The sequence below is a fragment of the Hemiscyllium ocellatum genome, chromosome 5 (assembly GCF_020745735.1).
Source record: "Hemiscyllium ocellatum isolate sHemOce1 chromosome 5, sHemOce1.pat.X.cur, whole genome shotgun sequence".
Classification (NCBI taxonomy): Eukaryota; Metazoa; Chordata; class Chondrichthyes; order Orectolobiformes; family Hemiscylliidae; genus Hemiscyllium; species Hemiscyllium ocellatum.
Window position 1 is genome coordinate 138478922 of NC_083405.1, and position 26511 is coordinate 138505432.

The 26511-nt window shown below is 41.5% G+C and overlaps 1 protein-coding gene across 1 annotated transcript in view; it reads left to right on the plus strand.

The window, feature by feature from the left end:
* Nucleotides 1-22378, plus strand: part of LOC132815897 (repressor of RNA polymerase III transcription MAF1 homolog) — a 52892-nt gene extending 30514 nt beyond the window's left edge. Inside the window, exons 3-8 of the mRNA XM_060825254.1 lie at nucleotides 3917-4045; nucleotides 4625-4793; nucleotides 8616-8737; nucleotides 13124-13243; nucleotides 14849-14968; nucleotides 17652-22378. Coding sequence (XP_060681237.1) covers nucleotides 3917-4045; nucleotides 4625-4793; nucleotides 8616-8737; nucleotides 13124-13243; nucleotides 14849-14968; nucleotides 17652-17673 — 682 coding nt within the window. The 3' untranslated portion in view covers nucleotides 17674-22378. The remainder of the gene's footprint in view (nucleotides 1-3916; nucleotides 4046-4624; nucleotides 4794-8615; nucleotides 8738-13123; nucleotides 13244-14848; nucleotides 14969-17651) is intronic.
* The last annotated feature ends 4133 nt before the right edge of the window (nucleotides 22379-26511 follow it).

A 26511-nucleotide genomic window follows, 5' to 3' on the forward strand; every position in this document is an offset into this window, starting at 1 on the left:
CCCAGAGGGCAATTAGGAGTCAACCACATTGCTGTAGGTCAGACTGAGAAAGTGTATAAAGGTATGAGCAGGTAGGGAAAAGTTGAGTTTTGGGCTGCAAGTCAAAGGCTCAACTAGTATGACTTTGACCAGATAAGAATTTGCAGTAAACAATGAGGTGCTGGAAGCAAGGGTAGTGGTTTGACGAGGTAAAGAACATACATTGTATAATGCTAGTTAACAAGGTGAAAAGCGTCCATTGTGTAATGCTAGTTAACGAGGTGGAAGTGTCCATCGTGAAATATGAGATGACTATTGATGCTCACTGATTGTAACAGTCATCCAGTCAATATAGATGTTGCCTTATTTGGATGTTGCTCCCTGTAAGTGACTATATAATTGTTTTAAGAATCTCCTGTTCGAGAGAAGACAGAGAACTCATGTCTCTGTGTACATGGTCGATCGTTCTCTCTCTCCCTTCAGGGCCCAGAATAAAGATGAAGGAGATAAAGCCATACTGCGTCTGAATGTTTGTTTCGCCTGATATGGGGACCAGGTGAGGCTGGCGGTTGCCTTCCTCAAAGGACATTAGTAAACCAGATGAGTTTTTCTGACAATCAACCGTGGATATATGGTCATCATTAGATTCTTAATTTCAGATATTTATTGAATTCAAATTACACTATCTGTCATGGCGGGATTTGAACCCAGGTCCCCAGAACATTATTTGGGTCTTTGGATTAGCAGTCCAGGAATAATACCACTAGGCTATCGCTTCCCTAACAAGTATGGTATGTGGATTTCAGTGCAGCTATGATGCTAGGTATGTAGGCCATGCATTCCAAGACTGTGTACTAAATAGCATTCCTTTGGTTATCGACACCATACTCAATCAGCTTGTGCTTGGGCAAGCCATCCAAAATTACATGTGATTCTGAAATGGATAATATTTACAGGATCCTGTGCTAAGAATTAGGTGGACACCCAATTTGGGGTTCAGTCAGGCGTGTGCTGTGGTGCGTTTGTAATTACAGAAAGCTAAAGTAATACATCTTGAAAACTCATGCTGTTAGCATAATTTTAAAATATCTGGAGAAATCAAGAATGTAGGTAGCATGAATGGGGTATTTGGCCTTTCAAACCTGTCTCCTATTCAATAGAACATAACAGCGCAGTACAGGCCCTTCGGCCCTAGATGTTGCGCTGACCTGTGGAACCAGTCAAACCCATCTAACCTACACAATCCCATTCTCATCCATATGCTTATTCAGCGACCATTTAAATGCCCTTAAAGTTGGCGAGTCTACTACTGTTCCAGGCAGTGTGTTCCACGCCCCTACTACTTTGAGTAAAGAAACTACCTATGACATCTGTCCTATATCTATCACCCCTCACTTTAAAGCTATGTCCATTTGTGCTAGTCATTGCCACCTGAAGAAAAAGGCTCTCGCTGTCCAACCAATCTAACCCTCTGATTATCTTATGACTCAAGTCGCTTCTCAACCTTCTCTCTAATGAAAACAGCTTCAACCTACAACATCCTTCATCACTATCCATAACTCTACTGACCTTAGTGTCATCAACAAATTTACTAACGCATTCTTCTATGCCCTCATCTAGGCCATTTATATAAATGACAAACAACAGTGGACCTACAGATCCTTGCGGTACCCCACTAGTCACCTGAACTCCAGGCTGAATATTTACCATCAACCACCACCCTCTGTCTTCTTTCAACAAGCCAATTTCTGATTCAAACCGCTAAATCACCCTGAATTCCATGGTTGGAGGGTTCAGGCGGGAGCAGGTGGGATCACGTGTGCAGTGTGCTGCTGCCTGGTGCCCTAAACAGGGAGTGGACTGAGCAAGTGCTGTCCATGTCAATCCCGTTGAACTGGTTGGGGGGTGGGGGGAGGCTTCAGCAATGCTGCAGGTCATTTACACGCAAGCGTGTGTCTGCCCAGAAACAAACCCTGAGACAGAGAGGGAGCAAGGCAGGCAGAACGAGGAAGAAGGAAACTTCAGAAAACTCCAACCTCAGGAAAGGACTTGACTCAATTAACCAAGTAATCAATTATCCAAAGGAAATAGTGCCCACCCATCTCATTCGGATAATTGAGGTTCCTCTGTACACCACATCAACCACTTTACCCTACCCTACCTGTTTGGTCACCTTCTTAAAGAACTGAATAAGTTTGTGAGGCATGACTTACCCTTCACAAAACTGTGTTGACTTTTTCTAATCAACTTATTCCTTTCAAGATGATTATAAATCCTATCTCTTATAACCCTTTCCAACACTTTACCCACAACCAAAGTAATGCTCACAGGTCTAAAATTACCAGGGTTGTCTCTCCTCCCCTTCTTGAACAAAGGAACAACATTTGCTATCCTCTAGTTTTCTGGTACTATTCCTGTAGACAATGATGACATCAAGAGCAAAGCCAAAGACTCAGCAATCTCCTCCCTGGCTTCCCAGAAAATCCTAGGATAAATCCCATATGGCGTAGGGGACTTATCTATTTTTTACACTTTAAATTGCTAACTCCTCCTCCTTATGCACCTCAATCTCATCTAGTCTAGTAGCCTGTATCTCTGTGTTCTCCTTGACCACATTGTCTTTTTCTAGTGTGAATACTGACAAAGTATTAATTTAGTGCTTCCCCATCTCCTTTGACTCCACGCACAACTTCCCACTACTATGCCTGATTGGCCCCTCAACTCCAGAGAATATAGAGCTATTCTACATTTTTGTTTAGTAAACAGCCCTCATCCCAGGAATCAATTAACCTTATTTGTGCTCACTGTAAAACACGTGGGATTCTTCAGATACAAAATCTAAAGTTTAACATGATTATTCCAGTCAAAGCCTTCCAGAACAATATGAACAAAATATTGCAGATGCTACAGGTCTGAAATAAAAGCAAAGTGCAGGAATATTTCTGCAGGTCTAGCAGCTTCTGTGGAGCAAGAAATGGTTGGCATTTTGAGTCCAAAGAATACTTCTTTATTCTCAAAGTTAACACTGTTCTCTCTTCATAGATGCTGTAAGAGCTGCTGAGTTACTCCAGCACGTTTATGTTTTTATTCACTACAGAATAAGGGAGTATTTGTGAGCACTCTAGACTGAGGGTCCAAAAATATGGACGATCTAATTAATTGGTATAGGAAGCCTGTGCATAATTCGAATCTACAACATCTCTTTTAAAGCACTTTTTTTCTTTGATATACAAAGTAGTTAACATTACATTTTTTTTCTGGTCATGTTGTTAAGCAGGCTGGCTAATACAAGCACATTTAGTACCATCACTTTGCGCATGTTTTGCAACAAGCCATTAACATTGCATGTATCCAGTTGTCGATGAACCCGGGCAAAATAGTGAAACTGAGCAGAATTGATCTATTTTTAGTTCTTTTTGTAAGCTGTATGTGCCATTTTGTTTCTAATATGCTACATGCTCCATGAAATGTCATCATAGTGCTGCTGGCTGCCTCTCTTGGTCTCTAGATTCCAAGAGATATTTGTACACTTTTTTTTTTATTTTTTTTTTATATATATATATATATTTGTCTTTTCCCGGATTAGCTTCCTAACCCAGGTGCTGAATTTGAACTTAATCTGTTTGACTTCAGAAGCTGGCATTGGTCAGTGTTTACTTGTGAGGTATGTTTTCTGTGAGCTGCCTGTGGCTGTATCGCAACTTAGACATTACCAGGAAGGTTGCTCAACTTCTTCCTTAAAGATAAAACATGGAGGGGTGTGGAATAAACTACAAGCACTGTGTGTTTAAAGTGATTAGGCTGCAGACAAAACAGACTATTACAGCCTGTGAACCTGAAAAGATTGGAGGGCATTCCAATTTAAGAAACAAAGTTAGAGAAGTTGAAGCTTTTAATAATTTAAAAAAATTTATTTCTGTCTCCTTCTTCCCTAAAGGATAGAGAGCTATTCCTGCAAAATGGCAGGTGATGACAAGCAAATGTTTAAACAGTTCTGTCAAGATGGACAGCCCCATGTCCTGGAAGCCCTTTCCCCACCTCAGACTACTGGAATTAGTCCAAACAGGTCAGTAAAATGTTCCTTGAGAAAAATCCCTTTTATAAATACCAAAAAAGGCTTCAGTATACAAGACTTATTTTCCTTTTTCCATCCACGTGTATATATAATTTGACCTGCATGCAGGTTAAGTTCAGTGATCACTGATCTTCTGTTCAAATAGAAAAAGAACTGTTTGCATTGGGGTTTTGTGGCACAATGGTAGCATCCCTACCTCTTAGCCAGAAGATCCAGGTTCAGGTTGTACCTGCCCTGCAGATGTCACGCCAAGTCTGACCAGGTTGATTTAAAATAGCTGTACGTTATGCAACTTGGTCGAAACTGGGTTTTGGGGTGTGGCTGAACATTGTTGAGCACATCTGTCTTTTTGTCACAAGCTTCAGCTGCCAGATATTATGGCACAAATGCTCTTGCTACTTAGCAAGATTAGCTTGACCTAACCTGGGTGATCAGAGTGATTGTCATGATCATGCCCTTGGTGCAATAGCACAGAAGGTTATCTGGACACTTGGTTCTTTTTCCAGATCAAATGTTTGTGAAGACCCCACAAGTTTCAGAATAAATCTTGTTTCCTGCCCTGCATTTTAGGTTGAGTAAGAGCCAAAGTGGTGATGAAGGAGAGGGACCACTCTGTGACAAGTGTAGCCGCAAGACACTCTTCTACCTGATTGCTACACTCAATGCATCGTTCCGCCCGGATTATGACTTCAGCACGGCTAAAAGCCACGAGTTCAGCAAGGAGCCCAGTTTGAACTGGGTAAGTTGGTGCAACAGTATTGATTTTGGAACTTAGTAGGCAAACCAAAGATTAATAGCTTGTGGTTTAGTTCAGTACATTGCAGTGTTAATTTTTTTCCCAATTTTCTGTGGAGTTCTTGTCTAACATATGACAGTCATTAGTCAAGTATATGGAATTGTGACCACTGGGTCGTGGTTATTAGGGAACTGCATTATTGCCAGAAGGCATTAGTAAGTCTTTGTCACAACTCCAATAACAAAACTGTTCACTGGTATACTATCTCTTGCTCACCTGATTCATCAGCTACCTTGTGACAGAAATTTGCTATCCAGTTTATTGAGTGGACTTAGTGGCATTGACTAAATCAGAAAAACTATACTCTGCATAAACCTATATAATCTTTTAAAGAAAATGAGCAGGAATAGATCAAACAATTCATCAAGCTGCTCCAGCTCTTGACGTGTGGCTAATAACTGGGTTTCAACTCTACTTTTCTGTTTGCTCCCCATATCCATGCTTTCACTCAGTCTGTCTACCTCCACTTTTATGATGGCATAATCACAATCCTGAGACAATTCCAAATTGTTCACAATCATTTGAATGAAGAAGTTTCTTGTCCCAATTCTAAATTGTTCCTCTTACCCCGGTGTCCCTTTCTTTTGGATTCCTCACCTAGAGAAGATAATGTTTCAGTATATACCTTGCGATACTTTTCTGTACTCTCTCCAAAGCATCCACATCCTTCTGGTATTGTGATCAGAACTGTATGAATCATTCCAAATGTGGCCTAATTAAAGTTCTGTAATGCTGCAGCATAACATGTCTGTCCTTCTCTTCAGTGCCCCTTCCAATGAAGGCAAGCATGCCATAAGCCTGTTTTATTATCTTATCTACCTGCGCTGACATCTTCAGTGATCTGTGGACCTGCACATCCAGATCCCTCTGCATATCGGTACTCCCAAGGGTTCTGCCATTGACTGCATGAAAGCTCAAAGCTGATGTGAGGGGCTAGTTTATTTTTGGAGTGGTAGCTGTCTGGAACGCGCTGTCAGGAGTTGTGGTGGAGGCGGATATGATGGGGCATTTAAGGGACTTTTAGATAAGCACATGATTATGCAAAGAATAGAGGGATATGGAGTAAGGGCCAGCAAAAGGGATTAGTTTAATTTGGCATCATGTTCAACACAACATTGTGGGCTAAAGGGCCCATTCCTATGCTATACTGTTCTATGTTCTCTGTCCAAGGAGCTGGGCAGGAGATATTGGATGACCTCCAATTTACAGGGGATGATATGTAGGAGGCAACAAAAGTGTTTGTCAAATCCTCAGGTAACAAGAAGGCTGGACAGGGGTTTCAGCAGCTGCTGGGGTTGGGGCATTGTTAGAGATGGAAATAGGTTGCCTTGGTCATGGCACAGTTTACAAGTTGTCCGTTCATCTTATGGAAGAAAATCTTGTGAAGTCTACTTTGAGCTGAGAGAGTTGTTGGGGAGAGAGATGGCATTGAAATAAAACCATCATACTGTGGATCGTGGAAATCTCGAATACAAAAACCTGGTAGAAGTACTCTGCAGTTCTTGCAAAATCTGCAGTGAAAATGGTTATTACAAATCCAGTTTGATTTCTGCCCAGATGGAGTTTGTGGCTTTGGTCTCCACCACAAAACAGTTCCAAAATCATGGCTTTCATTCCCTTAGTATTGAGATTTCCGTTCGTTCATTCCTTAGTTTGTGGTGGGATGGGTGAGAAACTAGAGAAAGCTGTTAATTTAGGGTTGGTGTAGATGGAACCTTGAAAGAAGTTTGCTTCATGGGCTAGAGGAAGAGAGTGAAGTGGTAGAAGTAACTGCTCTGATGGTCTTAATAACAAGCCTGAGCTACTCTACATGTTGCAGGTAAGGCTGGAGGATTGGGTGTTAAGTTACTTTAAATTTAAAGCAGCTGTAGTTACCTTTACAGATTGGGATTATATTTGTCACCTTCTAATCTGCCAGTGCTTTTCAAAGAGGACGGCAGTAAACTAGAGTTACCTGTTGGCCTAGCCTCAGGAGTAGAGAAAATGCTGGAGTCTGTTTAGAAGGGATGTGTAATCAGTGGTATTACACAGTTATGTTTTTAAAAGGGAAATTTGGTTTGAGAAACCTAGAATCTTTTGAGGATCTGTCTTTCTTGAATAGAGTGAATCGAGGATGTGGTGTGTTTAGATTGCCTTGCATTATTGTGCAAAACAGAAGCATCTGGGATTAGTGGCCGTATACTGGAATGGAATCCGTTAGTAGGTAAGAAATAGGTAAAAACAATGACTGCAGCTGCTGGAAACCAGATTCTGGATTAGTGGTGCTGGAAGAGCACAGCAGTTCAGGCAGCATCCGAGCAGCGGTAAAATCGATGTTTCGGGCAAAAGCCCTTCATCAGGAATTCAGCACCACTAATCCAGAGCAGGTAAGAAATGGCAGTAGTAATAAAAGTGCAGCTTTCAGAGTGGAAGGTGATGGCAATTGGGATACCATAAGGATTGTTGTTTGGGGTTCCAGCTGTTCTCAATATAGCCATGTAGAGCTGCTGGTGTTGAACTGGGGTGCACAATGTCAGAAGTCACGCAACATCAGAGGTTATAGTCCAACAAGTTCCAAAATCTGGTGATTTCAAATAAACCTATTGGATTATAATGTGGTGATGTATGACTTTTGACATTCTCAATATATTCTCTAATTTGAATGAGGCACTAGAGTAATATTTCAAGTTTACTGACAGCACAACTGAGAAGCCTGAGTACTGAGGACAGTATAAAGAAGTGTTAGGGCAATGTAGACAGTATAGACCAATTTGAGTTTGCAGTACATGACAAATACATTATAATGTGGATAAATGTGAAATTGGCCTCTTTAGGAATAGTAGTTTATTATGGTCATGGTTTATTTACAAAGGGATCTGAATGCCCTGTACACTAATAACTGGAAGCGAGCAACCTGTGAGGAAGACAAATGATATGTTGACCTTCATTTCAGTCGAGAATTGAGTACAGCAGCGAAGGTGTCTTACTATTGTATAGGGCCTTGTGAGACCAAACCTAGAGTATTGCGCCCTTTCATTCTCTTTCTCCCACCCCCCCCCCCAAGGAAAAGGTAACTTGCCATAGAGGGAGTGCAGTGAAGATTCACAGACTGATTGCTGGAATGGCAGGTCTGTTGAATGAGGAAAAATTGGGTGTAGAGGGCCTGTATTCATTGGAGTTTAGTAGAATGTGAAGGGATCTTGTTGAAACATATAAACTTCAGGCAAGTCTGGATAGGCTGCACGATGATGGTTACTACCTCACAATATACAGTAAGCCATTTGGGACTGATGAATAGGAATTTCTAGGATGGTGAATCTGTGGAATTCTTTAACAACAAAGTCTCTGGAGGTGAAGTCACTCCATATATTCAAACAGGCTCCTAAAAGCTAAAGGGGTATGGGAAGAGAGCAGAATTTGGTGTTGAAATGGAGGACCGGACACAATGATGAATGGAGGACGAGGCTCAATGAGCCAAATGGACACCACCTGCTCTTTTCTTAAGTTGTTAACAAGCAGGATCCTGTAATGTTTTGTGGCACTTTGAGAGCTGGTGGTGATTGGCTAAACTAATTGTCTGTGTCAGAGTATGGTGCTGGAAAAGCACAGCAGGTCAGGCCACAGCTGAGGAGTTGGCCTGACCTGCTGTGCTTTTCCAGCACTACATCTTTTGACTATGATCTCCAACATCAGCAGTCCTCACTTTCTCCTTAACTAATTGTCTGGCATACCATTCAATATTCCAATTGTCCATAAATTTTTAATTGCTCTGTGTAATTTATTCAGGTGGTGAATGCTGTGAACACCAGCTTGTTTTCTGCTGTCGGAGAGGAATTTAACACATTGAAACCCCAGCTTTGGGATGCTATTGATGAAGAGATTTGTCTGTCAGAGTGTGATATTTACAGGTAATCTGAAAATAAAAATTAGTTTCACATAAACTCTGCATGTCTGATATCCTTTTCTTGGCTCAGATTTCAGAAGATGCTCGTTGCAATACTTAGTCACATGAGATGAAATCTAGGCTGAAATTTCAGTGCTACAGTATTACATTGCCAGATGTATTATCTTTTGGGTATCCTGGTCTGTTTCTAATGATTATAAAATGTACTGCATTATTCAAAGTGTGAATGTTTGTCCTATTGAACATTTGTTATTCACTGATACTGTCTCACTTGTTGTTAATAATGTGACTGTTTTTAATAAAGCTTTTTGTCTTGTACTAGAGCCTTTTTACAAGATTACAAATTTGGATTGAAAACCAACATCTGTCCTGCATGACAGGAGATTGGTTGACGAGTGAATTCTGATTGATAGAGGTGTTTAATGGTGAATATACTCATTAATGCAGATTGACAGCCAGGCTTTGCTTAAATTTGGTTGGTTGGTTGACTCTGGTCAGGGCTTGCCCTGAGAAATGAATGGCTGTTGCCTATCTTGAGTGGAAACAACTTCTGTCTGTGACAAAGGTGACTCTGTGTAGTAATATTTTACCTTCCAGGGTACACATGTGTGCCATACTGCATGCCCATTTTACAAATCTAAGTTGTCAGTCAGTGTAGTTCCTTGCACATTCAGGCTTATCGAGCAGTGCCAATGTGATTCCAAGTATGTAAGTTGTATTCCAGAAATGAACAAATTATGTTGAACAGCATATCTGTTGTCGTAGCGAGTGGTATACAAGCCATACCCGATCACTTGCAAAACATGCAATGTAATTGGACAGCATTTGCTGAATAATCCTGAATGAAGAATTACAGTTTTAAAATTGTTCATTCTTACAGTGTGGTGTACAGGAAGCTGCATACATTAATACACCACCCTGTTCTTTTCAGATAGGCAATGTGTTAAATCAGACAGTGCTGAACATTTTAAACAAAAAGCCTGACTGTCAGCTGTCAATTAGTATTAATGGGTGCAGTCTCCATGACAACATCTCTATCCATCTGAAACTGCTTGCCTTTATTTCAAGGTATTGTTTAATTTAGAATTTGCACTTGAACTAGTGTGTAGGTTTTGGTCAGTCTTCAGGAGGTGAATGGTTAACTTGTAGGTATTTCTATAGTCATGTTGGTTTCCTTCTTTCAAAAAAAATCCATCTTGGAGGCTAGTGGGAATTTTTCATAGTTTTTATGTGTGAGTAAACAGTGTGCATTAGACTTCAGTTTAGGAAGGTTTGAAACTTGTTGTTTTTGGCTTGGGAAATGCTCATAGCTTGGAAAAGCTTTTCAATTTCAGTTTTTTACAGAAATCTTGGCTGGAGCTGGATGTGTAAAGCAGTTGCTTCTAAGAAGGGAGATAGTTTAGAACTGAAGCAATAGATCACCTCAATGTCGGGAGTTTACTTATAAAGTTTCAAACCAGTTTGGTTAAAACCATGAAGGGATTATTTGAAGCTGAGAATCTAAACTCCGTTATATGAAGAATTACAGGAGAGGCTATCAGATTCTCAAAAAGGGAATTGAAGCCTCAATTAAGTCAAATACTATGTGGGAGAGAGAAGGGTATTCTTCATGGTGTTTGAGTACTATAGTGGGGTGATGTTATATTTTTATTTAGCTTCAAATCTTTTAAGCTACATGTAAGTAGTTTGCTTTCTTTCATTATATCTTCTCTTTTTTTGTATAAACTTCTGTTTTGTTAGAACCAAAGCTGTAGCACTGTATGCTTAAGTTTGTGAGACCACTCATTTCGGAGTTCAGTCTGGAACCTGACTTGCCCAGTAATAAAATCAGCTGTAGTCATCACAAATTTTGTTCTTATGCAAGTGTCCTGATGAATGCAAAATTAATATGTCCTACAAAATGTATTTTTATTTTAATAAAACAAGTTTTATACTGTCTAATGACATTGAAGCAAAAATTCATTCACTTCAATCTAGATTTCAACAGCAAGGAATGTTTTTAAATTGAAATTATGGGGTAAAGACTGGTAATCAAACTTTGTTCTGTATTTTATCTTGATGTGGAAGAATAACATATACTGATCAATTATGCTGTAATGAACTTCATCTGTACACCTTGATCGTTATCAGAACTTTGACATTTAACAGCATATGTAAATCAATTTATTCAAGGTTTGTGCGAAGATTTGTAGTTTGGGTGCTCGTTGTTGTGGTTTTGTTCGCTGAGCTGGAAGTTTTTGTTGCAAACGTTTCATCCCCTGGTTAGGCGACATCATCAGTGCTCTGGAGCCTCCTGCGAAGCGCTTCTTTGATGTTTCTTCTGGTATTTATAGTGGTCTGTCCTTGCCGCTTCCGGGTGTCAGTTTCAGCTGTCCGCTGTAGTGGTTGGTATATTGGGTCCAGGTCGATGTGTTTGTTGATGGAGTTTGTGGATGAATGCCATGCCTCTAGGAATTCCCTGGCTGTTTTCTGTCTGGCTTGCCCTATGATAGTAGTGTTTTCCCAGTCAAATTCATGTTGCTTGTTGTCTGAGTGTGTGGCTACTAGGGATAGCTGGTCGTGTCGTTTCGTGGCTAGTTGATGTTCATGTATGCGGATTGTTAGCGGTCTTCCTGTTTGTCCTATATAGTGTTTTGTGCAGTCCTTGCATGGTATTTTGTAAACTACATTAGTTTTGCTCATGTTGGGTATCGGCTCCTTTGTTCTAGTAAGTTGTTGTCTGAGCGTGGCTGTTGGTTTGTGTGCCGTTATGAGTCCTAAGGGTGGCAGTAGTCTGGCTGTCAGTTCTGAAATGCTCCTGATGTATGGTAGTGTGGCTAGTCCTTTTGGTTGTGGCATGTCCTCGTTCCGTGGTCTCTCTCTTAGGCATCTGTTGATAAAGTTGCGTGGGTATCCGTTTTTGGCGAATACCTTGTATAGGTGTTCCTCTTCATCTTTTCGCAGTTCTGGTGTACTGCAGTGTGTTGTGGCTCTTTTGAATAGTGTCCTGATGCAGCTTCGTGTGTGTGTGCTTTCATAGTTTAGGACTTGGTCTGTGTGTGTTGTTTTCCTGTGTACCCTTGTGGTGAACAATAGCCAACCTACTGGACATACAGAACAGAAAACAGGAGGCGGAACCTATCAACAAAGACGGCATACTCAAACTACTGGACTTGTGCCTCACTACACATTTTACATTCAACAACCAAATATACGAACAAATCAACGGAACACCCATGTGATCACCAATCTCGGGACTCATAGCAGAGGCAGTTATGCAAAGGTTAGAACAAACAGCCCTACCACAAATTCAACCCAAACTCTGGGTCAGATATGTCGATGACACGTTTGTAATCATCAAAAACATGGAAATAGAAAAACACACCGGATCATCAACGCCACACTCACAGGTGTCCGATTCACGAGAGAAGAAGAAAAGGATAGCCAACTCCCATTCCTAGACGTGTTAGTACAGAACACCGAACGGAGAATTCACCACAAGGGTATACAGGAAAGCAACACACACAGACCAAGTCCTAAACTATGAAAGTAACCACCCCAACACACACAAACGAAGCTGCATCAGGACACTATTCAAAAGAGCCACAACACAATGCAGTACACCAGAACTGCGAAAAGAGGAAGAGGAACACCTATACAAGGTATTCGCCAAAAACGGATACCCGCGAAACTTTATCAACAGATGCCTAAGAGAGAGACCACGGAACGAGGACATGCCACAACCAAAAGGACTAGCCACACTACCATACATCAGGAGCATTTCAGAACTGACAGCCAGACTACTGCCACCCTTAGGACCCGTAACGGCACACAAACCAACAGCCACGCTCAGACAACAACTTACTAGAACAAAGGAGCCGATACCCAACATGAGCAAAACTAATGTAGTATACAAAATACCATGCAAGGACTGCACAAAACACTATATAGGACAAACAGGAAGACAGCTAACAATCCGCATACATGAACATCAACTAGCCACGAAACGATACGACCAGCTATCCCTAGTAGCCACACACTCAGACAACAAGCAACATGAATTCGACTGGGAAAACGCTACTATCATAGGGCAAGCCAGACAGAGAACAGCCAGGGAATTCCTAAAGGCATGGCATTCATCTACAAACTCCATCAACAAACACATCGACCTGGACCCAATATACCAACCACTACAGCGGACAGCTGAAACTGACACCCGGAAGCGGCAAGGACAGACCACTATAAATACCAGAAGAAACATCAAAGAAGCGCTTCGCAGGAGGCTCCAGAGCACTGATGTCACCTAGCCAGGGGACGAAACGTTTGCAACGAAAACTTCCAGCTCGGCGAACAGAATGACAACAATCAATTTTATTATTTGGTTTTAATTTTGTGGAATTTTTTTTTCCAGCTATAATCCTGACCTGGACTCTGACCCATATGGTGAGGAAGGAAGCCTTTGGTCTTTTAACTACTTCTTCTACAACAAGAGACTCAAAAGAATTGTGTTCTTCACGTGCCGCTCTCTAAGGTATGATTTTATTTTCTTGACAGGCAGCACAATGGCTCAGTGGTTAGCACTGCTGCCTCATTGCACCAGGGACCCAGGCTTGTTTCTAGCAGGGTTAGATCTCATGGAATACAGGGAGACTCGAAGGTAAAAGAGAGAGTGGTGGTGGAGGGCTGCTTTGCAATTTGGAGACCTATGACCAGTGGTGTGCCATGAGAATCGGTGCTGAGTCCACTACTTGTCATATGTACATGATTTCTGTGTAAAGATAGGCGGTATAGTTGTAAGTTTACAGATGACACCAAAATTGGAGGTGTAGTGGACAGCAGTGAAGGTTGCCTCAGATTATAATGGGATCTTGATCAGGTGGGCCATTGGGCTGAGGAGTGGCAGATGGAGTTTAATTTAGATAAATGCGAGGTGCTGCATTTTGGAAAAGCAAATCAGAGCAGGACTTGTACACTTAATGGTAAGGTCCCAGGGAGTGTTGCTGAACAAAGAGACCTTGGAGTGTAGGTCCATAGTTCCTTGAAAGTGGAGTCGCAGGTAGATACGATAGTTAAGAAGGGTCTGGTGTGCTTTCTTTGTTGGTCAGAGCATTGAATATAGGAGTGGGAGGTCATGTTGCCGCTGTCTTGGACATTGGTTAGGTGATTTTTTGAGTATTGCATGCAGTTCTGGACTGCTTCCTATCAGAAGGATGTTGTGAAACTTGAAAGTGTTCAGAAAAAATTTACAAGGATGTTGTCAGGGTTGGACAAAGTTAAAATTCACTAGCTTTCGGCACATCGCTCCTTCATCAGGTGGTTGTGGAGGACACAATTGTGAGACACAGAATTTATAGCAAAAGTTTTTAGTGTGATGTAACCAGTGCTTCCACTTAAACCTGTTGGACTATGGCCTGGTGTTGTGATTTTTAACTTTGTACACCCCAGTCCAACACCAGCATCGCCAAATCATGGCCAGGGTTGGAGGATTTGAGCTACAAGGAGAGACTGAATAGACTGGGGCTGTTTCCCTGGAGCATTGGAGGCTGAGGGGTAACTTTATAGAGGTTATTAAAATCATGAGGGACATGGATAGAATAAATAGACAAAATCTTTTCCTTGGGGTGGAGAGTCCAGAACTAAAGAGCATAGGAGTGAGAGAGGAATGATGTACAAGATATCTAAGGGGTAATTTTTTTCACACAGAGGGTGACTGTGTTTGGAATGAGCTACCAGAAGAAATGGTGGCGATTAGTATAATTACAGCATTTAAAAGCAACTGGAGGATTATATAAATGGGAAGGGTTTAGAGGGATATGGGCCAAGTGCTGGCAAATGGGACTAGATTAGGTTAAGATATCTAGTCAGCTTGGATGAGTTGAACCAAAGGATATGTTTGCGTGCTGAACATCTGATGTCTGTGTGGAGTTTGCACATAACACTCCCACAGTCCAAAATCTGTATGAGTTTCCTCCCCCAATCCAAAGATGTGCATATTAGGTGAATTGGCCATGCTGAATTGTCCATACTATTCACGGATTTGTAGGTTAGGAGCATTAGTAGATACCATGATGGTGCTTTTTAGTGACGCAAAGGCTGCCTGCTCCATATAACTTTTTTTTCCTTTTTTAATTTGTAGTGGGTACTTGTACAGTCAGGGCACTGAAACCAGCAACAACTTTGATATGGATCTGGAAGATGAAGCCCTCCTTAGTCAGGATGAAGATGAGGATGAAACAGAAGCAATTGAAGAGACCAGGTTGGTTTGTATTGTGAGCTGTTTTACAAAAGGTAGAAGTTTGTCCTTTTTAATGCATAATATCCAACTTCGTGTGAACGTCAAAGTTCCTGTAGTCTGTTAGAGTTTAAATTGAACCAAAAATTTCTACACCATGATCAGCGGCCTTGAATACTAAAGACACTGTCTCAAATAGTTGGCTATTTAAAGATATTGGAAGTATGATGATCCTCCTGATCTTAGACTCCTTCCACAAGTAGAAACAACTTCTTTGTATCTACCCAGTCAAGTCATTTAAGAACCCTGATTGTTTAAATGAGGTCTCCTTGCATTTTTCTAAACTCCAAGCTTAATCTTTCAAGAAAATCCCTCCATACATTGGATTAACTTAGTGAGTCTTCTCCAGACTGTCCAATACCAGTGTTTTTCCTTGAATAAGGAAAAAAACTGTTCACAAATCCAATAATATTCAGTATTGGATCATTTTGCCTTGTATACTTGGTCCCCTTTGAAATAAAGTCCTCAACAATCAATTTGCCTTCCCACTTACCCTCTAAGTGCGGCACGGTGGCACAGTGGTTAGCACTACTGCCTCACAGCACCAGAGACCCAGGTTCAATTCCTGACTCAGGCGACTGACTGTGTGGAGTTTGCACGTTCTCCCCGTGTCTGCGTGGGTTTCCTCCGGGTGCTCTGGTTTCCTCCCACAGTCCAAAGATGTGCAGGTCAGGTGAATTGGCCATGCTAAATTGCCCGTAGTGTTAGGTAAGGGGTAAATGTAGGGGTATGGGTGGGTTGCGCTTCGGCGGGTGGGTGTGGACTTGTTGGGCCGAAGGGCCTGTTTCCACACTGTAAGTAATCTAATCTAAACTCAGCTGCTAGCATTTTGTGATTCGTGAGCTAGGACCCTCAAAATCCATCTGTACTGCAGCTTCTGCAGTGTTTTCCCATTTTAAATAACATTCAGTTCTTCCATTCTTTGTATCAAAATACATAATCTCTCATTTTCCTACATTAAAATCCGTCAATCAAATTGTTTTTATCACTTAACCTGTTGTGTCTCTATAGACTGTCATCCTCAAACTTGGCAATACTGCATTCACTTCTTTCGCCCTAGTCATAAATATGCATTGTGCTCCCAGGACAGATCCCAGTGGCACTCTATTAATTACAGGTTACCAGTTTTGAGCTGAGCTTTTTGGGGTCTTCTGTTTACTTCTGGCAAGGTTTGTCATTCAAATCTCTTCCTGTTGTCCTCAGTGAGTCCCAGTTCAGTACAGTTGTCATTGACGCGTACCTGTCTTGGGTCAAAACTGTCCAGGTTCTTGTTTTTTTAACCTTAGGAATTTATATACAACACTCCAATCTTCCCAACTCTGCTATCTCTGGAAGCCTAACCTACTGAGTTCTTCAGTTTAAAGAGATTGTTCTAGCGAGCAAAAGAGATTTCAAACAACTGTTAGAAAAAGATGCCCTCAGTTTTGCAACCAGATTCCAAAATAAACACCTTTTGAAATGGTACTTACCCTCTATAATTTAATTGTTAATTTCTTGGACAACCTGGTCACATGATCATATACAGGAAGCTAGGGGGAAAAAAAACTTAGAATCCTAGTTTTGTTTTAGTGACAGCATCAACTGAGCCTTCAGCTGCCTAAATTCCAAGCTCTGGAATTGCTTCTCAATACTTCTGCTATTGTACTTCACTTTCCTCTTAGGGCCATTCTTAATCTCAATGTCTGGCCCAGTTTTTGATGATCTGACCTCCTATCTCCTTTATGTGGTTCAGTGGTTTAGTTTGTTTTGGGACATTTCACTGTTTTAAGGTGCTATTTAAATAAAAGTTGATGTTTAAAATCTTTTTATAAAGCTCTGATCAGACTGCACTTGGACTATTACCTTCAGATTTAGTCACCTTATTTCAGGAAGAACCTGAGGGTCTCTTCTTTTGAGAGGGTACAGAAAATATTTATCCAGAAGGATTAAGAACTCCACAATCAAGCTAAAAAGTTTTGGAGAAATGAGGGTCCTTATCCATGGAGTAGGTGGGGGCTGAAGCAAGCAAGGTCTGAAATTAACAAAGTTGTGAGCAGAAGAGGTGATGGCCTAGTGGTATTATTACTAGACTGGTAAGCCAGAGACCCAGTTTCAAATCCCACTGCAACAAATATTGGATTGGAATTAAATAAAATTCTGGAATTGATCATTGTTGAACCCAACTGATTCACTTATGTCCTTTTTTAGGAGGAAGGAAATCTGCCATCCTTAGGTCTACGTAGTAACTGCAGATGTATAGCAATGTGGTTGTCTGTCAACAAGAGATGGCCACTAAACGCTCGCCTAGCCAGCGCTGCCTTTCTCCTGTAAATGCATTTAAAAAAAGGTTAACAAAATACACTCCATTTTTCTAGCAGATGAGTAAGTGGCAAATTTCATACTTCCACAGTTGGAGTTTGCTGGTGATTTGAAGAATCATCAGACTGAGGATGGGTTATGCTTCAGATTTCTGACCATTAACTCTCAAGTTAATGACCCCTGAGGACCAAGCAGTGCACCTACCAGCCCAAATTCGGCTGGTGTTTGCCATCTGAGCTAAAGATTGTTGGTATATCTATACCTTTAGCGGGATTGGCACTTCTTTTTTGATGAAATAATTGCTAAGGACAGTGTTGATTAATTATAGTCCATTTTGTTTTCCCCTCAGGTACCAGGCAGTGTGCGTCTAAACAATGAACACGTCACCCACTCTTCAGCACCTTTGCTTCCTGTAACCTCCAAACTGACTGCAACTGTGTGAATCTGAAAGACCAACATTTTCCTCATTTTAATCTCAGGCATTTAAACTTATTTTTGTCTCTGGTGCAGATCTGTTGGTAGACTCTGAGATTTGAGAGTATTGCACCAGAAATACTCAGGAGGCCTTTGGTTTTTAAATGGCTGCCTCCAGTCTTTTGACCCAGGATTTCCAGAGTGGATGAGTCATTGTAGCAATTCGTTTTGACTCCATTGCTGATATTCATCTCTTGTTACATACATTATCTGGCATGTTTAGGAAGCCAAGTGAACAAACTCTTGCCTTCTGTGAGAAGAAAGGATGAGCACATCAGTGTAATCCATGGACGAGGGTCAGCTTTGCACTTACAAGCTCATGGCTGTTGTGAAGGATTTTTATTTTGGCACAACTGAACTCTGAAAATCAGCACACTGTCAACTTCCTGGTGATTCCTACAAAGTGCCCGACATCCTCCCCCCTCCTCCCCCTCTCCTTCAGCACCTGTTTGATATCCTGTGCTGCTGGTTTTTAGCTAAGTATATGGATTGCAATGGACTCAATCAGGTTCCATACCCCAAGGACAACTGATTAATAATCACTTTGTTTTGCTTTTAAAGTGCTTGTGCTCTCTTCTCCCATGCTGAAGTATTTCTCAACCTCCCTTCGCCCCTTTTTTGTTCAGAAACCATTCTGATACTTTTTCTTATTCAACTATTGACAATTAGATTTTTGCTGTTCCTCAGTCTGTTTCTAAATTAGAGCTTGCAATATGGCAGAGCCCACCACACTCTCACCCTGTAAAGTTTTTTTTAAGTTAATGTTTTGGTTAACAAGTAAATATTGTACCAGCTTAAATGCTTTGAGTATGTTAGAAATATATTTTTGATTTTTCTTCTAGTCATTAAGGGAAAATCTTTGGTTTGAGATAAGATGAGGTCTCGCTTTTGCAATCTGTTATGAAACTCTCTGTATTACAAGGGGCTAAGGGAGTGTTTCCACTGGATCATGTCATCAGGCTAAAACTTTGAAAAATTGGCTCCAAGCACTTGCAGAAAATCCTCATATTTCACTTCAATAGTGAGTCTTTGGTTGGAGCTAGGCAACAGCAATGGGATGGGAGCTTTATTGCTGTCCTGAATTTTAGTTGTTCCTCTGAACTAGATCATACTATACCCACTAATGTCACTTCAAGATGCATCAGTTCCCAATATCACAGCTTTCTGCATTTCTGTGCCCAGTGGGATGACTTGGGTGTATTCTAATATAATCCAGTTTGATGCAGTTTCAATTTGCTTGGATTATACCAATCATCTTTGTGTAAGGAGGCAGGGGAACATTTTGGGAAGTATTTTCAAATTCAAAACATTGTTTCTCTGTATAGAGGTACTGTGCATAGGAGAGGCTTCAGGTTTCATGACTTACCATTGCGAAATAGAAAATATACACTACCCATTTTCTGACTAGTCCAAAGTAAAGCTTGTTTGTTCTCCCTGTCCTTCCACTTGCTGGTCCCACTTTCTGAACCTCCCTTCAAAACTGAAATAATATGCCGCCTTTGAGTGGTCTTTTTCAAAAAAGTTCTAAGGTTTGAGGCAGTAGGAATACAGGAATTGTAGCAGAAGTAGATGACAGGAATTATTAAGTCCGTTCTCCCATTCAGTATAACCATGCTGATTGTCTGCATCCTCCACTTTCCTACTACATCCCTATTTAATCTCTCCGAACATTCTTGGTCTTGAATATATTCAATTAAAAAAATTCACAATCCTCCAGGCTAGTGTTCCAAAAAATGTATAATCCGTCACTTTGACATACTGAGCAAGTGCTTAGGTTTGTGATCAGATTGCTTCACCCTTCCTGTCTGGATGGATAGCTGCAGCATTGTATTACAGAAGGCAGTGAATACTTCCTCTGCAATCCATTGCTTGCAGTCATTCACAAGTGCTCTCTCTGCTATTTGAACTCACTGAACTTAAAATCTGAATATAGTTCTCTGTTGGAACAGGCACAGATTCCATCGTTCACCCGTCAGCGATAAGTGTGAGATCACCATTTTGTTTTTACTGCACTTCCCTCTTTTTTTAAAAAATCCTTAATGCTGCTTCACCTGTTAGTTTTGCTGAGATTCAGGAATTGAAAAGCCTGCAGTCTAGATACAGTGCTTACGCACATAACTGAACCCATCTTCAGCTTTTTGTAGCTGACTTAGAACATTTGCACTTTTCTTTTTGTATGCCTAGTTTATAGAATGTGTAATATTTCTACAAGTCTGTCAAAATCCTGTAAGCTCTTTATATTAGAAGAGAAACATAGAACATTTGAGGCAGTGTGTTCACATGAAGTGCCAGAGTTGGGCTTGTTTAATATCTTTTTATTAAAGTTGATCACCAGCATTGTTAAGCTTGTCCATTATGGCATCTTTCCATTGGCTAATGGAAATGAGGACAAAGTGCACCATGTGAGTTCAATGTAATCTTCAGAAATGACTGGTGTTTGTATAAAGCAATGTTCAGCTACTTCCTTGCATTAGCGATAGGGGAAGCTGGTGCTCCGACCTCCCCTAAGCTAACTTTCTAATGTGAGCCAATATTTGTAAACCAAAAGCATATCTCATTGCTGTGCTTGTGATTTGTTTTTTAATTTTGTCTACTAAGGTTCATTGTCAGATCAGTACGTAAGTTAGTTCATAGGAATTGCTAGATGAAAAAACACTGCAGTCTGTCCAGTTTATCTTTTTCTTTTTGACTATCCTGCTAGTTATTGATATAATTGTAATAGAGTTAGTGACCAGTCAGCAATCAATATCTATCAATTTAATCTGCAACTGACCCACACAGGAGGAGTGTTTTTTTTTTTGGCAGCTGTAGGTCTAGAGCTGCCTCTTCTATCGAGCACACTGAACACACCTAGTCACATCCTGAGTTGGGCAGTGAACCAGAAAGGGTCACAACAAAGGGATAAGTGACAAACTTCAAAGTTAAGCTGCACTCCTCTGTTGGGTAACCCTGGACTTGGCTGCGTTAAAGCATCTTCCAATCTTGGTTTTTGAACTTTTCAAAAAAAAACCTTTGGCCTGATTAACAAGGTTGGTTGGTTCAAAATGAGATCAGTGTGTTCTGGTGCCTCTCTCTAAAGAGTGATTGATTGTAAACATAGGCTCCAAACTGTATGGACTACCTTGAATTGGTTTTTCTCCAATTTGCCACCCTTTGAATCAGTTTGTAAGCTGTCTTGCTGTTGAGTCAGAAGCTCAAGGGTTTGAGCCCCACTACAGCAGTCAGTGCTGAGAGAGTGCCTTGCAAATCAGACTTAGTGCTGAGGCATTATCTTTTTGATAATGTGAATCCAAGCTGCCAGCACATCCTGACTAAGTTTGAAAGATCCCCTGCCATGTTTCAACAGGTGTAAGGACATTTTGGTGTCCTGGATAACCAGTATCCCTCAGCCAAAACGTTACTTGGTCCATTGCCTCCTTGTTTGGCACCTTGTGTTGTGTACAAGTTGGTTAACATTTCCCTAAGTTCCCCCAGTGATTCACTTGGGATTGGACATAGAAGAAATTACTTCAGCCTGTCTTCAAACAGGCATTCAGTAACTCTGAATTGAGCGAGGCTATTTGGCAGGTCACGCACTGAAACAGTTGGAGCAGTTTGGTATTGCCCATTGATCACTTTTTAAAGGCATGTGGATCCCACCTCCGTATTGGGCTGAGATCGTCACACTTTTTGTGTTGTACCTTAAGCTGGTTCTCATACATGTTATCTTGCAAGGCAGTGTTTTTTTGGCGATTTAATTTCCCCCACACACAGCTAATGTCACTTGCTAATATTGGTTTCCTTCAGTTTACGGGATAGAAGCTACAGGTTATGTTTAGGTCTCTTTGACACTCTCTTGTAATTGAGAAATTATAATCTTTCAATGTCGAGCTCCGACTGTTGACACGGATTGGAGTGTATCATTTTGTGCAAGTCGATGCAAATTGCAACCCTGTCTTGTGAACCAAGCAACCACCTGTCCAGCCATCCGAGTGGAAGCTGCTCAAAGCACCAGTTCTGAGAAGCCAGCAGCCTTTTGATATGCAAATTAAAAACTTTGCAAGTTATGATTCATAAAATTGAGGAGGTTTAATATGGAAAGAGGAAATGCTGGTTCTACTGTCAAGACAGTTGATAACCACACAGCTGGATTGCTAATTTGATATAAATAGCAAAGAGGGATGAGTGTTTTTGTCTATGATCGAGAGTCAACTGTCACAACAATGCGGTGGAAGCAAATTGAATTCAATTCAGAAGGAAATGTGTCCTCTACTTAAATGGTTGCAAGGTAATAAGATTAATTGGTAACATCTGACTGCTGCGGAGGCTTGCTGGCCTGCATAGTCTCCTGGGCTCTAATTCCAGAATAAGTAGGTTCAAATTGTAGTCAGATTCTCAGTCTGAGATTTTTCATCTTTGGAAGACCGTGGCTGCGATGTACCAACTCTTGTTAAAGGGATGGAAGACTCTGAGTTTCTTTATTGCACTGATTATTTAAGGGCTGTGTCACTAACTCCATGTGTGCAGCATTTTAAAGTTCTTGTGTTTGCTATTGATTTTCCATGTTTTACTCTGGTCTCATCTGTTCACACAACAAATAAAACATGCTTTGCTTGCCAATCAGGAATGGTGGCCTTTTTGCTTAATGAAAGATTGGGTCTCTTAATTTCAAAGAAACACACACCAGCTTTTTGTCCATTACAAAGATAGACAAGTCAGGAAAGTTAGGGTAAATTCTTTTTGTGAAGCTCTGGTTGGGTCTCAGTGGAACTATTAGTCAGTTTTGGTCTCTACACTTTAAGGAAGATGTCAAGTCTTTGGAGGAGGAGCAGAGGAGATTTACTTGAAAGGTACAGTGTGCGGAGACTGGAAGAGTTGTGATTGTTTTCTTCGGAGCAGAGCGGACCAAGGAGAGTTGGTAGATATGGCCATAATCGTAGGTTTTGACAGAGCTTCAAGCAATTAACACCAAACCTGTTGCCAGTCGTGGGAAGGTCAGTAGCCAGAAGGGCACAGGTTTAAAGTGGCCAATAGCAAATGAAGGGAGATGACTGAAAGTAGAGAGGGAACAACTTACGAAAGGGAATTGGATCAATAGAGTAATGTGTGGGAGGAAAAGGGTAGAGGAGTGTGAATAAATAGTTTTAATGAAGCATGTATTTGATAAAGTGAGTGTCCTGGATCCTGTGGTAAACTAAGAAAAAGATTTATATTTCTATGAAATTTAGTTGTCGGGCAGGAGGTTCGGGGAAATTTTAATACACCAGCAATGGATGACTTCACAAAAAGGAAGAGATTAGATTGGTTAGAAATATGCTGAAAATGTGTTGCTGGTTAAAGCACAGCAGGTTAGGCAGCATCTCAGGAATAGGGAATTCGACGTTTCGAGCATAAGCCCTTCATCAGGAATCTTATGCTCGAAACTTCGAATTCCCTATTCCTGAGATACTGCCTAACCTGCTGTGCTTTAACCAGCAACACATTTTCAGCTCTGATCTCCAGCATCTGCAGACCTCTTTTTTTTAACTTGGTTAGAAATATGAAAACATAGCACCTCTGTGAGCGTTCATCTGGGCAGTTCATCCATCTGCAGCTATTTTATCAATGACCTTCCCTCCTCCTTTAAAGGGTGATGTTTTCACACACAGGTGTGTGGAATGAACTGCCAGAGGAAATGCTTTTCTATTTGTTCACAGGATGAGGGGTTATGGAGTCACATGTAGGCCAGACTAGTTAAGGGTGGCAGTTTCCTTCACTAAATGACATTAATGAAGCAGGTGGATTTTTCCAACAATCAACTGGATTCATGGCGTCTGTTAGACCCTTAATTCTAGTTTTTTTCATTGAATTTGAATTCCACAATCTGCCACGGTGGCTTTCAAATTCTCATCCTGAAAACATTATATGTGTCTCTGCATTAACAATGCCCATGATAATACCACAGTGGTGGATACCGGTGCTATTGCAGCATTTAAAAGACATTTGGTCAGGTACATGAATAGGAGAAAGTTAGGACTGCAGATGCTGGAGATCAGAGGAGAGAACGTGGTGCTGGAAAAGCTCAGGCAGCACCTGAGGAGCAGGAGAATTGACATTTCAGGTATAAAACCTTCATTAGGAATGAAGGGATTATGGCTGATTCTCCTGCTCCTCGCATGCTGCTTGACCTGCTGGGCTTTCTAGGTACGTGAATAGATAAGGTTTAGAGGGATATGGGCCAAATGCAGGCAACTGGGACTAGATAACTTTGGGGAAAGGTGGTTGACAGGGATGAGTTGCACCAAAGGGTCTGTTTCCATGCTGTATGACTCTGTCATATGTTCACTGATTATTGTTTAATGTTCAGCACCATTTGTGACTCCAATACTGAAGCAGTCCATATCCAAATGTAGCAAGACCTACATAATATCTAGGCTTGGGCAGAAAAGTGACAAATAATATTCATGGTGTACAAATGCCAGGCAATGACCATCTCCAACACGAGAGAAGCTAACCACTGCCCCATGACATTCAATAGCATCACCATCACAAAATTCCCCATCAGCATCCTGTGGATTACATTTGACCAAAAACGCAATTCAACTAGCCATAAAATTACAATAGCTATAAAAGCAGATCAGAGGCTACGTCTGTACTTCCCAAAAGTTTTCCTTCTGTGACCCCATTTTAAACCTTGAAAATTGCTGTGATTCTTACTTGTTGGAAAGCTGGAAGACTGCTGTTATAGCTCAGTCAGAGCTCCACGGTGACTGTTGTGCCTCAGAACTCACCATGCCTAAATTTCAGCTGGTAATGCCTCTTGAGAAGCCAGAGGCTAGGAACCTTGTGGCAAGTAACTTACCTCCTGACTCCTCCAAAATCTGTTCACCATCTACAAGGTACAAGTCGGGAGTTTGATGGAATAGTCCGCCACTTGCCTGGAACAAATGCAGTCCCAACACTCCAAGAGGTTTTACGCCATCTAGGACAAAACAGCCCACTTGATTGCACCACATCCAGGAGCAGCCACTCCCTCCAGCACCAAGTTGCATGGGACCCATGGTGACTTGGCCATGCACATTCACAATCAGCTTCTCCATAGAAAATAGAGAGTAGTGTTGGAAGGGTGGTTCTTCAGGCTGTGTATCTGTTACTAGTTGTGTTCTGTAGAGATCCATTCTGGGACTTCTCCTGTTTGTGATATATGTAAATGACTCGGATCAAAATGTAGGTGCTTCAATAAGTTTGCAGACGACACAAAGATCAGTTGAGTTGGGGATAGTGTAGAAGGTTATTAAAGAATACTGCGGAATGTAGATCAGTTGCAGATATGGGCAGAGAAATGGCAGATGGAGTTTAATCCGGGTAAGTGTGAGGTGGTGCACTTTGGGAGATCAAATGTTAAGGAAAAGTAAACAGTTAATGTCAGGACCCTGAACAGCATTGATCTTGGGGTTCAAGTCCATAACTCCCTGAAAGTAGCCACACAAGTAGAGAGGGTTATAAATTAGATTACTTACAGTGTGGAAGCAGGCCCTTTGGGCCAACAAGTCCACTCCGACCCGCCAATACCCCTACATTTACCCCTTACCTAACACTACGGGCGATTTAGCATGGCCAATTCACCTGACCTGCACATCTTTGGACTGTGGGAGGAAACCAGAGCAAACCCACGCAGACACGGGGAGAACGTGCAAACTCCACATAGCCAGTCGCCTGAGTCGGGAATTGAACCCAGGTCTCTGGCGCTGTGAGGCAGCAGTGCTAACCACTGTGCCACCCACATAAATAAGGTGTCTGGCATGCTTGCTTTTATTGATCGGGGAATTGAGTACAAGAGTCAGGCTGACGTTGCAGCTTTATAAGACTATGGTTAGGCCACACGTAAGGAGTATTGCATTCAGTTCTGGTCACTACAGGATGTGGAGGTTTTGGAGAGAGTGCAGAAGGGGTTTACCAGGATGCTGCCTGGATTAGAGGGTGTGAGCTAGATGTTTTGATAGGGTTGACGGTCAAAATCATTTTCACAAAGTGTCTAATACTAGGGGGCGTGCATTTAAGGTAAGAGGGAAAAATTCAAAGAGAATGTGAGGGGCAAGTATTTTTTACACAGAGAGTGGTAGGAGTATGGAACGTACTGCTGGGGTGTTGGTGGAGGCAGATACAATAGCGGCGTTTAAGGGACTTTTAGATAAGCATATGCATATGCAAGGGATGGAGGAATATGGGCCAAGGGCAGGCAGAAGGGACACAGCATTGTGGGCCGAGGGGATTCTGGATCAGTGGTGCTGGAAGAGCACAGCAGTTCAGGCAGCATCCAACGAGCAGCCCATTCCTGTGCTGTACAGTTCTATGTTCTACGTTCTATCCTTGGACAGCACATTTCAAATCCACGACCACCTCCATCTTGAAGGAACGCCACCCCCTGCAAGTTCCCCTCTAAGCCACTCACCATCCCGACCTGGAAATATATCAATGTTCCTTCACTGTCGCTGGGTCAAAATCCTGGAATCCCCTCATGAAGGGCATCGTGGATTTACCTATCAATAATGATAGTGGAAGCTCCAATTTGTTTTTTTGCTAACGTGTGGGTCAGGAATGTCTCCAGTTTGCCATGGAAGTATTTGTTTGTCCACTTTATATAAACACACACTGCTTGCTGCTTTAAGTCCCAGAGTGGAAGCCAGAGTTTATACCTGAGGGAGCTCCACCACATTCGCTGTAAATGGTGAATCAAACACACATCAATGGCAACAGTGTGTGGAAATGACTCATGC